We start from the raw sequence: 16,148 nt of genomic DNA, 5'->3' as shown, positions 1-16,148 counted from the left end.
ATCTAAAGAGCTCAGCTACAATGCCCAGGCCCAGAGTTCAAGCCCCATGACAAACAAAAAAGAAAAGAATAAAATTTATCTTTTTCTCTTATTTGTTATAGGTCTCATTTATGTTTGCAAATATCACAAGCTGTCTGTTCATCATTATGGTTTCCTAGACAGTACATTGACTTCCATATCGATACCCTATGTTCTAATTTGAAATGTCTTTGTACTTTTCTCCTACAACTCAACTGCCATTATTGTTTATTTTTCAAAGAGGCCTTTGTCAAGAAACTCAAAGAGTTTTAATAGCAATATGTAGTGTTTTTTTTACACTAAGGTGCTTTGTTTAAAATAGCTATAAGAAACACGGAAGAGCATTAATTTTCTCACCTAGAAAACAGACTTTGAGCATCTGAAGTAAGCTTTGAACTCATTGCCAGAATTTCAATCTTCTATAGCAGATGGGTTATTAACAAATATTGGACGAACAGATTATAATTCTAAAGTTGTACAATCAATTAAAGAGGCCTCTAATTTTTCTTCCTTATCAAAAATTCTACACTGATAAATTAACAGTAGAAAGTTAATAATTTCAGGAAAAAAGGCACATCCAGGCAAAAAGACAAAGGGATTTGTAAAATGCAGTGTTACAATTCTACTGCATATTATCAATTGACAGGAAATAAATTACTCTACAAGATTCTATTTTTAATTCCAGGGCTGGCCTTCAGCTCATGGACTGAGCACTGTCCTTGGGGTTTTTTTCAAGGCTAGAGCTCAAGGCCATATAGTATGATCCGAAATGAATGGACTGCCTGGATATAGAAACAAAAGCCATATAATGAGTGATTGTTGTCCTCAATGTACTATGTTATCTCTCATCTCTTTTCCTGTCCCTTGCTTATCTCATATTGTTACAGTATTTCACCTGGTTTTCTGTTTTATTGTATATCTGCATATTTGGTTACTTGAAGTCGGATAGGGAAGGGAGGAAAACAAGATGAGGGGCGGGGTGGGGGAGGGAAATGGGACCAAGACATGAGAAAGGGCACCAATGTATGTGAAGTAATGCACCTTTTATCTGGTGAATATAATGTAACCCTTCTATTCATTACAATAAAAATATATGGAAAAAACAGAGGGCCCACACAGATCAAAATTCATGATCTGTATTGCAATGCTAACTCATTTGTACAACTATTTAAACATGTTTCAAAATGTAGATAGCAAAAATTCAGTCATTAATTAAAAGCACAGGCCAAACTCAAATATTTTTTAATCTTACCCAAACACATTTGACTTGCAAAAATGTTTGTGAATCTAGGAAAGTGAGTAATGATTTACTGTACTTTGAAATTGTTTCCCAGAGGTAAACTATGTTCTGAGGAGAAGAATTCTAGAGAGGTGCTTAAGAGGCTAGGATTATAGAAAGACTTCCATAGACTATTGAGATGACTTCTTTCTCCCAGAACGTGTCTGGCCCCGGATAGCAGGCAGAGAATTTCTGTGTGGCCTGAAGAGGATGATGTAGCACTTGGGGACAAAGATGCAGCCGAGCAGGCCTGCACTGGAGGCCAAGCTGGAGAAGACCTCCACGGCCACCATGGTCTTCCCCTGGGTGCTGTGGTAGACAGGCAGGAAGGTGAGCCAGACACTGCAGAACAGCAGCATGCTGAAGGTCAGGAGCTTGGCCTCATTGAAGGTGTCAGGCAGGTTCCTGGCCAGGAAAGCCACCGTGAAGCTTGCCAGGGCCAGGGAGCCCAGGAATCCCAGGACACAGTAGAAGGCAGAGGCTGAGCCTTTGTTGCACAGGATGAGGATGTGGCCATGCTCAGAGTGTGCATCTGTGTCAAGGAAGGGAGGAGAAGTTCCCAGCCAGACTCCACAGACAATGAGCTGGATCAGCGTACACAGGGGAATGAGGAAGTTGGGCCTTCCTGACACCAGCCATGGCCGCATGCGAGTCCACGAAGAAGTGGCAGCAGAGAAGGCCAAAACCACAGTCAGCGTTTTGGCCAAAACACTGGAAACGGCCACCGTGAACACCACTGCAAATGTGGTCTGCTGCAGGATGCACGTGGCTGTGTTGGGATGCCCAATGGCCAGCAGGGAGCAAAGGAAAGAGCAGTTGAGGGAGATGAGCAAGATGTAGCTGAGAGCTCGGTTGTTGGCCTTCACAATGGGAGTGTGATGGTGCTTCACAAAAATCCCAGTAATAGCAGCTGTCAGTGTGGAGAGGCTGACAGCTAAGCATGCCAGAGCCATCCCCAGGGGGTCTTGGTAATCCAGGAAGCTCTCTGACTTTAGCAGGCATTGAGTTTTCTCCATGTTGGCATACTGATGATCTGGGCATCTCACACACTGCTCCATATCTGACAAGGAGTGGGAAATAACATCAGTTGTGTAGTAGTTTCCGTGAATCTCAGCCCTTCCCCTAACTAGGTTATTGTATCTAGTTTTCCCATTGTTCTTTACTGCTGCTTTAAGACCAAGGGCACAAATTCTGTACAGCAAACGCTTCAACTGTGTCCGATTCCTGTGATCCCCATGAGTTTTCTATTTTTTCAGTGTATTCACACAAGTATATTCAATTATGTACAGGGGGCAATCTAAATCTACCTCACGTAATTAACACTCCACAAGTAATTGTCTTTGTTTTTCCTTCAAAAATTACTCACTTCTTGAGCAGTGCACACGTTGTATCTTGCAAATAAATATGTAAATTCCAGAGAAACAGAAATAATCAATGATCTTTGTTATCCTGCTATATTCCTCTGCCGCAGTAAATGTTGCGGATTTTGATGAGTATTGCAGTGACTCACTACTCCAATTTTGGGAGAAATAGCATTTTACATTTTTATTTTATTTATTTAATTGTTTTTACCAGTCATGGACTTGGGCTCTGGGCCTGAGCACTGTCTTGGACTTTCTCAAGGCTAGAGCTCTATCGCTAGAGCCACAGCACAATTTCTGGCTTTTTTCCATGTATGTGGTACCAAGCAATCGAACCCAGGTCTTTGTGCATGCCATGCTAGTACTCTACCACTAGGCCAAACTCCCGTTTCAGAAATAATGACATTTAAAAATTTGTCTTCTCGCCTAATATAGACTGTATATATACAATTATTTCCATACTATTTTATGTTTTATCACTTTTTACAATAACTAAAGTCAATTGCAACAATCATTTTTCTTCCTAATAGTTCATATTTTACCATGTACTAAATGAACACCTAGTAGCTGATGAATTAGATTCAGAAATGTCACATTCTTGAACATCATAGTATTCTTTGTGGAAAAACTGAAATATATATTCAAATACTTCTAGAATGTTCTAATGACTACAAGGATTAATTGAAAACATTAGCGTTTCTATTCATTTATAGTACCCTTGAATTTGCTTTGTATTCAATACTGCATTGTCAAGGATTCTAAGTCTGAAATTTCAGTAAAGCACACCGCTTGAATATTAGTTTTGTCATTCATGACTTAAAGTCGATCCACAGAATGTGATGCTTGCTTTTAGCAGATATAATTCCAGAATTAATTTCTTTCCTTTCTTCTGTTTCATTTTCTTTTCATTTAAACTTCCTGTCTGATAATGCACATGTAAACTTTCCCACAGACTTTACTGAATGATGGACAGTAAATAATAAGAATACACATAAAATAAGTCTTTACACTTAAGGAGCGAGTTCAATCCATCTAAAAATTCTTCATATTGAAATTCAAATTAAAAGTTATTCAATTAAAATTTAGGTGTGGCTTTGTGGTAGAGTATTCCCCTAACACATAAGAGTCACTAGGTTTTATTCCCTGGTACCACATGAACATAAAATTAAAGAAAAAATATCTACTAATATTGATTTTTAAATACTCAAACAGAATGTTGGCAATATCTGGTTTGTTTTCTTCTTTAACATCAGGTTGTGGAAAGTTGAAATTCTAATACTATAACCTTAAAGTAATGAGCAAGACAGAAAGGCATGTTTGTTCTAAAAGCAGAGACAATTGGAAATATATTGCGCATATGCTAGTGTATGTACTATACTCAGGTAAATGAACTGCATTCCACATTATGCTCAAAATCAGAATATGATGCAAAAATTTTTGGCATACCAAGTAACAGATTAAAGTGAATCTTGATACATGGTAAAAGATAGTAAAAGTCCCCACTAAATTATGATTATAGTAGTTCAACAATTATTACTGAGAAAGGCCTTATAGTACCCAACAGAAAATTATGAACTAGAGAAATGTTGATGGTTTATTTGGTGCCTTACACTGACACATTTATTGTATGATGGCATAGGTTTGTATCTGCAATTTTTACACTTTAAATCCATAGGGACTTTTCTTTGAAGCAATTTTCCAATTTATTTAATTTCCATTTTAATTGATTCAAATAAACACTCAAACTTCTGGGCTCCACACATTTGTGTATCAAACAGTGCAGGTTCTCCATATACCTTTAATCATATATTCATTAAAATATAAATCATAGTCTCTAATATCTTATATTCTATGTTTTCTTTTTTAAACACATGAGGATAACAAAAGGAGGGAATGGAACCTATGAATAGATGTTTAAAATCGTATTATACAGCAGAAGTCATTCTATTTCTCATCAAACACAGATGTCATGGGTATTAGGTCTGGTCCACAGCAATCCTGGTTTGCAGGAATTGACAAGTGGAGAAGATGCACTGATCAAAGCCCATCAAAGCAGTTAATATGACAGAAAACTTATCCTCCACAATATATTGTGCAGTATTACAACTAATGTTTTAATAGGTACTTGTTGGAATGGATATGGTGTACTTGGATCATGAGCCACAAAAGCTCACCAAAGCTTTTATCCCTCCTCCACTGTTCTGCATTGTTTGGCAGAATTGGTATTCTTTTAAAAAATATTTTACTGGTGGGGTAATAGAGTGGTTGCAGTTACATTCCCAGATAGCAGCTGCATTACTTCTCACCCATTGATACCCCTTCTCCTGTTTTTGTCCCCATCTCCCTGTCCTACCCCCTCCCAAGATAACTATTTTTCTTTATCACATATTCCCTAATCAAAGGAAAGTCTTTTTCCTCTCAATATATAATGGAAGACTGTTTCTTTTAACTAGCATTTATTGAGAAACACTATGGAGAGGCAGAGAATGTCTTCAAGACTTCCACACTCACCTGTCCTGTTAGAAATCTCTTTCTCAGGACAAGGGATGCAATCAAAGCAACAGGCAGGACTTCCCTCCTGAGGGGATTTTCTGAATCCAGGGCCACAACTCTCACTGCAGATGGACTGAGGAGTCTAGAAAGTAGATTAGTGTTGATAGCACACAGATTATAATGGATAAACTTACATTCCTGTAAAAATAGAGTTATTTTGATGTTTTTGTCACTTCTGATCAATGTTTTTTGTTTTGTTTTGTTTTGTTTTTTTGCCAGTCCTGGGCTTGAGCTCAGGGCCTGAGCACTGTCCTTGGGTTTTCTCAAGGCTAGAGCTCTACCACTTGAGCCTCAGCACCACTTCCAGCTTTTTTCTATGTATGTGGTACCAAGGATTCGAACCCGGGTCTTCATGCATGCTAGGCAAGCACTTTAACCACTAGGCCAAACTCCCGGCCCCATACTTCTGATCAATGTTGATCACGCAGAATAAAATATTCAGCATATATGCATGTGTAAATATTCACAAAAATAAGTGGAAATAATATTGTAGACTTTATCTAATATGAATAGGAAAGTTTTTAAAATGTATCTTCCACACTGCATGTCTTTGTTGCTTTGTAATGCTTTTTAGGTTGTTTTGTTAGTCATGACGCTAGAACTCTGGGCCTGGGCACTGCCCCTGAGCAGATCGGCGTAAGGATAGTGCTCCACCACTGTGAGCCACAGCAACACTTTTGTTTTCTGGAGGTTAATTGAAGACAAATGCTTCTTGGACTCTCCAATGTCTAGCCTGGCTTTGACCCCGATCCTCAGATCTCAACCTCCTGAGTAGCTGGGATTACAGTCATGAGCCACCCTGTACCCAGCTCACACTTTATCTCTTATGGAAAATGTTGGAACTGTTACGTAACCATTCCTCTTAAAACTGGAAATTACCTAACAAGAGAGACAGAAAACGATCAGGCCAAACAAACACATACTGAAACAAAACTAGGAGTTAAACTGAACATTCAACATTCGGTATTGAGTTTCAAAGGCCTTGTGTAACTGTCCTGTACATTGTATAATAGCGATGACATTAATATTTGGAATACTTAATAGTTAAATTTTGGAAGCTGGTTGGCAGGTGAAGATGGTCTTCATCCACTGATTAGTCAATTAATTTAATAGCAATTGTTCTGAATTGGAAATGGATTACACACATAACTATACTAGGAGGAATGCATTCCAGCAAGTCACTTGATTCATACTTCACAGCATTATTGTTTGATTCCACCAACCTCTGTAAATGCTATAGGCCATTCTATCATGTCGGTGGATAGTGATAATTGATGTCCATGGCATTCAGATGGAGAAAACGTTCCCACTTTCACCACTTGCCTAAGACCTTCTGGAAAATTCCAAAAGTTCACAATGTCATACTCTGCCACCAGTTTCTTTGGCTCATCCAAAATCACTTGGTCTCCAGCAGGATTGTTGAAATGGGTGTTCTTCAGAAAGGGGTGGAGCTGGAAGAGATGGTGAAGATAGTGGAGAGTTTGCTCAGAAAACTGGAAGGAAGGAGGAATATCTCCTTCACTTTCATCTCTGTCTCACTATTCATCTGTAACATACTAATTCAGCAGAAAACCATCTACAGAGAGCTAATATAAAACAATGTTTATAATTGCAGAGATAAAACTCACTTTTCAAGTTAATGTTTCAAATAAAGATCTAGTAAATTCAGCCAAATAATCACAAATTGTACAGAATTCGCTGCCTGGTAAAGAGGAAGAGACATTTCTCTTATGAGTACTCCCAGAATGCAAAGTGCTATTATTAACAGAGTGAACATAAGAAGGGATATCAGTGTGTGAGAAGTAATGTACCAACTATCTGAGGAATTTAACTGAAACCCCTGCATACATTATCCAGACAATAATAAAAAATAAAAAATGAAAAATTAAATAAATGAAAAAATAATAGATTGAATTGGAATAAATTAATTTCAGTTATGAAAAATATGAATTACTGGACTTAAACATTTCATAAACCAATTTTTAGTTACTTCTTGCTTATAACAAATTCAAGTAAAAATGAGTGAGGGCAAAATTGAAAGCTTTTGCACTAAGGAGTTACAAGCACCAGTAATAAAAGGAATTATTAGAGAAGTAAAAAATACATTCTTACCACTGGATTCATACCTAGTAAAATTCTACAACATTTAAAAACATATGAAAAGAAGCAGGCTGACATTTGCTCCCAACTGTAATCCAAAGTAAATAGGCATTGAAGATCTGAAGATCACACTGTGACGCCAGCCTATGCAAGAAATTCCATGAGACACAAATGGCAGGATATTTAAAACAACAACAACAACAACAACAACCATAAGTGGAATTGCTGCTGAGGTGGTAGATTTCTGGACTTGAGCAGAAAAGGCCAGCTCACGAGTTCCAGTACAAGAGATGGCACACACACTGACACAAAAACAAAAACAAAAAAAACCCAAGACAGTCAAATTCAGTTGAGTTCTTCTATTTGTTTTGCGAAAAATTCTCTCCTCCCTAGTTTTATTTGATTGAGTGCCTTTTACAATGTCAGTTAGCTCATGGGATTTTCTTGTCCATGGAAATGCTTTACCTGTGAAGAAGAAAACACAAGTTTTCTTCCATTTCCCACGGCCTGTGCTTCTGCTTGGTCAATAAGCATCTCATGAAGAGCATGAGCCACAGCATACACAGCGTTATATATGTTGTAACTCTCCTCCAACATGTCCATTTCAAAAAGGAACCGAGGCAACCATTCCAAGGAGGCATTGGCTGGACAGTTCTTCCACGTTACACAGCTCGACTCAGAGAATGTGCATTTAAAATATTTAATCCACAGCACAGCAAGGTAATAGTCTTCTGGGTATTTGGCTGGGCTCACTGTTTTGACAAAATTGTTGAAACCAGAAATCTGTCCATGGTGGTGTGAGAAAATGAGAGGTGCATGGAATGGATGGAACAGAAAACGTAACATCTGAGATATTAAGGCACTGGGTGCATTTATGACCCAGACTTTTCCTAGAGTTAAATATTTGCCCATATAGTATATTGTAATTATCAAGAATTCATTGTTACCAAAAATGACAATAACCTTTACAAATGAATTTCTAATTTTCCGATGAAGTGACGCATGTTCTGAATCCTGAAGTGGTAGCAAGTGTTCAAAAGCTGTACAGATTCTGTGCTTGCTCATTTCTTCTCTCAACTGCGGCAGCATCCTCAAACCACTCTCCTCTTCTGAGATCACTAGACCCACCCAGTTCCAGCTGAAATGAACCATCAAGGCCACCATGGCCAAAGTTAGAGCTGTGTCCTTGGGGGCCACCTGATAGACAGCAGGAAACCTGCGATGGTCACTCAGGACAGGATCAAAACGCCCAAAGTTCAGCTAGAAGGAAAAGACAATCAGAAAGGGAGGAAATGGACTGGTAAAAACCCCATCCTCAGTCATGAATTCTAACTAGCACACACCACGAATTTTAGAAAAGGATTGTTTATCACTGTTTTAATGCATCATTGACTCCTGAGGGTCAAGTCTGTGAAACAAATCCTTCAGTAGTCTACTAAACTCTCCTTCTTCTTTATATTAAAATAAGTTCATATGCAAATCTTCTCAGAAGTAGCTTTTCTATTTTGTGGTAATTCACATGGATCATTGGTCTAATCACTATTATTTGAAAATCATCAAATATTGAGAATAGAAATAAATATGGATTCATTTCATAATATCACTCTTGTACTCACCTGTGGAAATCTGTAGAGGTCTAATAATGTTGCACATTCAGAAGAGATTGTGCCTGATGGTCCAGTCAGTGCTACTGTAGTCTTACCATCTCTCTTACAATTATAATTAACGAGAATGTTCTTCCCAGAAAGGCTAACGACAAGGTTCTTTAAAAGCACATTGTCTCTTTTTCCCATTGCATAGGTAGAAAATCCCAGAGTGGTGTTGGGTAAAAGTTGAGGATTTTTGTTGATCTCTTCAACCCCAAAAGCCAAGGCTAAAACAAGCTGATAGTTGTTGAAGTTGTAGCTGCATAGAAGATACAGGAAAAATGTTGAAATCCATGCATTCATTAAAGGAATAAATGTTTGTTCAGCAAAAGCATTAATCATTGAAATCATAGGCCTAATAATTTTGGAGCAGTAGATGAGTTTTATGTAGATAATTGACATTTAGTGAGATCAAGTAAGTGTTTCTCATGAATGAGATTCATATTCTTTTATGAGAATAATGAGGTCTTGCATTTTGTTCGGTCAAATATGAACCAAAGTATCGGTGGGTTTTCTGGAAGCATACAACTTTCCCTTATGAACACCAAACTCTTTCATATCTGAAATTGTGCTCTTGGAAACCCTACAAGTAAGATGTAAATTCTATGATGATAATAAAGTTGTTTTTCTTTTGTTCTGTTGCAGGATAACCTTATAAAGAGAATGTCTTAGTGTCAGAGAGAATAAAATAGAGCTAGTTGACATATGATAATGATTGTCTTCTCGGACCAGGAAAATTAAGAAACAATAACAACAACAAATCACCAGAGGAAAAGTTTCAAGCAGCGATATAAAATTCTCATTTATAAAACAAAGGAAAGTCAGCATAATGGCTCAGGCCTGTAGTTATAGCTACTCAGGAGGCTGAGATCTGAGGATCAAAGTTCAAAGCCAGGCCTGGTACAAAAGGATCTGAGACTCTTACCTCCATTTAATCTCTAGAAAACGGTAAGTGGGGCTTGGCTCAGGAATAGGTCATAGTCCTGAGCTGAAGATTTCTGGGACAGTGACCAGGCCAAGTTCAAGCCCCATGACACATGAAAAAAAATGAATAAATAAAAATAAACCAAAGGAAATATAGATGAAATGGTAAGTAGGAATGAAACTAATTTCCTCATTTTCTGCTCCAAATTTATGCTCCCCTCTATGACAGAGAAAAAAATTAAATTCTGGCCAATCACAGTTTATTAATCTATCATTGAGCTTGCCATTGTTGGAGAATGCCCTATCATTATTCTGTCAGCCAAGTGACAGTAGACTGAATTTTGATACTGCTGCTTGACCAGTGGATTAGAAACTTCCTCTCCGAAGTCTTGGCCTTGGTGAATAAAACATCAGGTATTGGGTGTCACTTCCTTAGGAAGGAAGGCATGCAATGTAATTCACACACTGTTTTTGTAACTATTGGTCTAGAACCAGTTCATGGAGAAAATATTCAAAAAACTTGAAAGTGTTACAAATAGAGAAACAACTAAGCTTTGGAAAATATATCATTTCCAAAATCATACTAAGTAATACAAAGAAAATGAAAAGTATTTAAGGAAGATTTCAATATTCTCATGAAACCTCTTACAACATTGGTTGTCATCATGTGTTTAACTGTAAACCTATAAGCAGGCATTGCACTATGCTATATGTTTCTTCGCTTGACAACTTTACAGCAGAGTTAGTAGATACATAACTAAGACACTACTAAATGAACGGAAAACCACAGTTTGTATCTGAAAGTTTTCTCCATCTGATGATTACCTTTCAAATAGTAGTGAGACAATGACCTATTCAATTTATAAATAACAGATTATACATTGGGAAAGTGGGTAAACATAGATAATGTTTGTTGTAACAACAATAATATATGCCTTGATGATCACATAAAAATAAAGCTCAGAGATCTGACATAGCAGACTAGAAACTATCTCTGTTCTCATGTGCGAAAAGATAACACAGGCAAAGTTGACTTACCACATTTGGAAAGGCATGCATGCCATCATTGTTCCAAACAATATTTACATTGTAATAGTACTGAAATTACACTGCTGCATGGCCCTAAATTCTGCCTTATGGATTTTACAGTGCAATGCTCTGGTGTAGAAGTCATGTGTTTACTGGACACAATAGTGAGAATGGGTGTATACAAGTATAGAAGAATCAAAGAGGTGGGTGAAGAATCTCCCACAATGCCTCCCTTCCTCTAAGTTGGAAGAATGTTGTCGGATTAAGGAACATTACTGCCATGGAGTTCTGAATCTAACTGTATTAGAAAGAGTATATCTCTAAATAACAATGAGTTTTGATACAGATCGTCATCAATGCACTTATTGGTGGATTTTGGAAATCAAATTGCCTTAGGAAGCCATCTGCCTCTTGGGTAAAAGGAAAGGTATATACTTGTAATTGGTTGGTTGAAAAATCCAAATGGCTTTTTTCCATATATTTTTTATTGTAATTAATAGAAGGGTTACATTATACTCACCAGATAGAAGGTGCCTTATGGGGCTGGGAGTGTGGCCTAGTGGTAGAGTGCTTGCCTAGCATGCACGAAGACCTGGGTTTGATTCCTCGGTACCACATACATAGCAAAAAGCCAGAAGTGGTGCTGTGGCTCAAGTGGTAGAGCCCTAGCCTTGAGAAAATCCAGGGACAGTGCTCAGGCCCTGAGCCCAAGCCCAGGACTGGCCAAAAAAAAAAAAAAAGAAGGTGCCTTACTTCACATACATTGATACCCTTTCTCATGTCTTGGTCCCCATTTCCCTCCCCAAAAAAGCCAAATGGCTTTTTCAAATATCATTGCTTGATTCTGGCAATGACACAATGACACAATGACATTGTAGGGTATTTACAATGAGGAGAACTTTCAGCATGGATAGGAAAGTAGAGATAACACTATTCACATGGAAATGTACTCATTACCCAACTTATGTAAGAACCAGTCTATACATCATACATAGAGTCTATACATACAGCATTAGTTAACACAATGCGTGCTCATCTGAAATTCAAACAATAAACATTTAATTCAGAAGTCACTCACCTTTGCCTAAAAATTTTCTCTTTGGATTTTGAGTCAGTATGGTTCAGTTCCATGTATATGAGAGGGAAAAACCCAGCAATCATCACATCCCCATTGATATGTGCAGTGTATTTCTTGTTGAGCAAGCATTCCTCTTCACTGAGGGAACTGACAAGAAAGGGAAATTGAAAGACAATGGATGTAAAAACCAAAGGAAACATCACAGGATGATCTCTATGCCTTATTTTTGAACAAATATGGAGCTCGTGATGTCCAGCAAAGAAGTAAATACATGAGAAGTATGTGAGTACATGAGTGTGATTTTATTGTCTGGGATTTCCACTCTGCTCCTTGATTTTCTCAGCACAGCCTGCTAATTTCCCTGGACAAATGCTGGCTTCTCTCATCCCTGGGGCTCTGCATCTGAGGTCCTCTCTCCAAGTCTATACATGAGATGAAAAATATTTTGATGGTGTCCTTCCCTACTCCCAGGGGCTATGATTTCACACAAGACCAAGGGGTGTCAAGCTCCAGAGATGAACTCAACTTTGTTCAATCTGGCCCTAAAGTTGTGACAAGAAACTTTGTATGTAAACCCTCATGAGATCATGTAAAAGTTCTGCATCAAAGTTGTCATTATGTGAGGGGCAAGGACAAATGGCCAGAAAGTGTTACTAAGAGAAAGGCCTTACCAAAGTCATGGAGCTTCACCCTTCCATCATTAGTGATGTGGAGAGCCTCTCACCCATGACTAAAGGCAGTGAGAGAACGTTGCTGTATGAGCCATGAGGTGTCTGTACCCTTTCTTAAGCTGTGTAATATTCTGGTTCATATCCCCCAAACAAACACAATAGTATAAAGGAACTCTAGCCCCTACCACTGTAAATAGTTTCTTATACAATCCATGAGAACACGTTAGAAGGTGTGGCACATAGAGAGTTTTCAATGTAGGGAAACTATTTTGTGTAATGTTGTGTTTTGGGAACTTCCTGGTGTATGTTTGCCCATTATCTTACCACATGCCAGGGTAAAGAGGAATCATACAAAGAAAGGACTTTCCTGTAGAATTAGGCACTGATGTGATCTATTTTTTTTTTGCCAGTCCTATGGCTTGAATTTAGGCCCTGATGGCTGTGTTGGGCTTTCTCAAGGCTAGAGCTCCTCCAATTCAGCCTCAACACCACTTCCAGATTTTTTTGTATGTATATTGTCTGGGGAAAACAATTCCTGATTTTCGTGCATGATAGGCGAGCACTCTACCACTAGGCCACTCTCCAGGCCCTGATGTTAGCTCTTTAGTATCCCATGAAGATGCATGGCATGGTTACGAATACAAGAATCTGATGCATTTTGAGAGTTTTCTTTCTGTTTTTTGTTTTGTTTTGTTTTGTTTTGTTTTACTTATGGTGGAGTCTCCAAGCTTGGTCAGGATGTTCTGGTTATTCTGGGAATAAATCAGCATGCTGAGACTCAGACCTTTCTCCACTTCTCACTGTGCCTTATTCTTCTTGGAATTGGGCTCTTCCTCCTCCACCCTGGGAACTGCCTCAGAATTGACCCCTTTCACTGACGTGTTGTTATAGAAAGCATGCTGTTCTATTTCTTCCTCTAAGTGATCAGCTGCCTTCCTCACATCTCCCAGAATTTCATCAAGCATGGAGAGGCCCTTTTTTTGAATGCTGCAGTGTTTTGAGTGTTTCCACTCAAAATCACATATTTTATTGTCCTAAATTCATTTCATAAAGGACTTGCCATTCACAAAAGCACATGATGAATACAACATGTCTTGGACAATTTTACCCTTTTCATCACAGATTAGATACACTTTATAAGCAGAAGGAATACCATCAGTAAATCACAGTGCATATTAGTAAAAATCAAAATTGACTGACATATTGACCTTGACTACAATGTAACAGAACCCTTCTTTCAAAAAATTTGAAAAAATATTTCATTTTAAATAAACATCCCTGAGACAATATACATATCATATGTAGAACATAAATTATGAATTAAATGTTCATAAACTGTTAAGGTGGCTGTTAGTCGGTATAAGTGGAAATGCTTGGGGAAAATTGAAACCTAAGAAGAGATTTAGTGTCTTACATATGTGTGCATACATCCAAATGAAATTCTATCATCATAAGGAAAAGAGACCCACACAACAGTTTCTTAAGCATGTCCCAAGAGGAAATACATTTATTGTCTGAGTTGCTGTACAAATAAATGGGAATGAATAAAGCAAAACATGGTATGTAGATACAATATGAGTCATTCCAAATTTCATAAATGTCAACTAATGAAATCAAACTAATGAAAACGTCAAAATGCTGGACACATAATACAAACATTTAACTTAAATAATGATTCTTCAATTCAAAGAGAAATAAAGGAGTTATATTGACTAAGAATGTACATGAATGTACATTTTACATGAATATAAAATGTAAACCTTATGCTTGGAACATTCTGAAACTCATTTGTGACTTTGAGAAGACAAGGGACATTAATCTACCCACATTTCATAGCTTCCTACAACAGGAATGAAACACCAAGAGAGAAGAAAGGGCCCCAGCATGAGACCATATATCTCAAAAGGGAAAGAGAATCTTGGTTAGTAATATCTGAAGCGAGCAAAAGGGTTAGATACACAATATTACATTTTCTAGTGAAATATAAATTGACCATATTAGAGATCAATTGTTGTGTTTATAAATTTTAAGAAAATATAGAGATAAATCTGGACTGAAAATAAATATCTATAATATATTCAATACTCGTAAAGTGTGATTAATGAACTGAGTGTAGAAAACTGTTAGAGCACACTGAGAACTAAAAAAATACTTTTCTTTTCTGATAAGATTGTCCTTTCTAGAAAATCCTTTAATGAGCAGCAGTAATGGTCCTATTAAATATTTTTTCTCATCCTAACTTTAGCATTGATTTCCAGCATGCGATGATTGCTTTAACAAATTTAGCAAATAGAATAACATAAGTTACTTGCTTAACATTTATTATTGTCTGTATAAGTATTTACTCTAAGTAATTAGTCACATTTAATTCTTGTCCTCATTTACTCTTTGTGGTAATAGCCTCTCTTTCTTTGCAGAAAGTACTGTATGTTTTAGTTCTCTTAAAATTAGAAAGCAAAATGAAAATATAGTTAAGAAGGAAAAATCTCCTATGCAATGCTTATATGTCACCAACACTATCTATTGTTATGAAATAACACCAACTTTATCTACTGTTATGAAATAAATTAGACTGTCATTGTATGCTATTATTGGGAGAAGTTGGATGCATTAAGCACAGATTGACTGAGATGGAGAATGGGACAAGTGCTGGAACAATCATCTGGAGAAAGCAATCAGAGTTCACCAAGGAGAACTCCAGGACCTGGCAGACACAGGCATGAAATCTAATCTTTGTATAATAGGGATTGATGAGGGGGTAGAGTATCAGGATAAAGGAATGCAGCCCTTATTCACCAAAATCATAGCAGACAACTTCTCCAACCTTCAAAGGGAAAATACTCACATTACTGAAGGTTTCAGGACTCCAAACAGACAAGATCCTACCAGGAGCACATCTAGACATATCATAGTAAAAACACTAGACCCAAATAACCAAGGAGCTGATCTTAAATGCTGCAAAAACAAAGAAAGAGCTATACTACAACAGGGAAAAAATAGAATAACTGCAGACCGCTCCACACAAATCCTAAACGCAAGAAAAACCTGGAAAAACATCATGCATGTCCTGAAGACCAACAATTGCTAAGCCAGACTGATATATCCCACAAAACCAGCATTTACACTTGAGGGAAAATCAAGAATATTTCACTCCAAAGAGAAGCTATACGAATAGGGGCACACTAAACCAGCATAACAAAAAATATTAAATAATCAAGAAGTTGGTAAAAATGAATACTGTCTACATCCTTAAAATGTTATATTTCTGAATTAATGTTAAATTAAAAAGAAATGAAAACTTTTAAAATTTCCTCCATCCAAGGCCTTGAAGTGAGGACTTGGGTGAAGTCTGTGAGGTTTTTCCAGGCTGTACCTTACCTTTGAGTCACAGCACCATTTCTGGCTTTTGGGTCTGTGGTACTAAGCTACTATGGGAATAGAAAAAAATACAACTAGATAAGATTTAAAAAAATATAATTTTAAAGTACA

General features: G+C 37.4%; 1 protein-coding gene across 1 annotated transcript; it reads right to left on the bottom strand.

Moving 5' to 3' along the window:
• Window positions 1-1,428: 1,428 nt before the first annotated feature.
• LOC150065138 (vomeronasal type-2 receptor 116-like) lies at window positions 1,429-13,624 on the bottom strand. Its single transcript, XM_090329303.1, has 7 exons — window positions 13,461-13,624; window positions 11,989-12,135; window positions 8,928-9,216; window positions 7,777-8,571; window positions 6,435-6,662; window positions 5,170-5,293; window positions 1,429-2,357 (listed from the first exon to the last, which is right to left on the bottom strand). Exons 1-7 carry the CDS (start codon window positions 13,622-13,624, stop codon window positions 1,429-1,431), a joined length of 2,676 nt encoding a protein of 891 aa, XP_090185429.1.
• Window positions 13,625-16,148: the final 2,524 nt, after the last annotated feature.

The sequence above is a fragment of the Megascapheus bottae genome, chromosome 3 (assembly GCF_031878675.1).
Source record: "Megascapheus bottae isolate mThoBot1 chromosome 3, mThoBot2.hap1, whole genome shotgun sequence".
In the NCBI taxonomy this organism is placed as follows: domain Eukaryota; kingdom Metazoa; phylum Chordata; class Mammalia; order Rodentia; family Geomyidae; genus Megascapheus; species Megascapheus bottae.
This window is presented reverse-complemented; position numbering and strand designations above follow the sequence as displayed.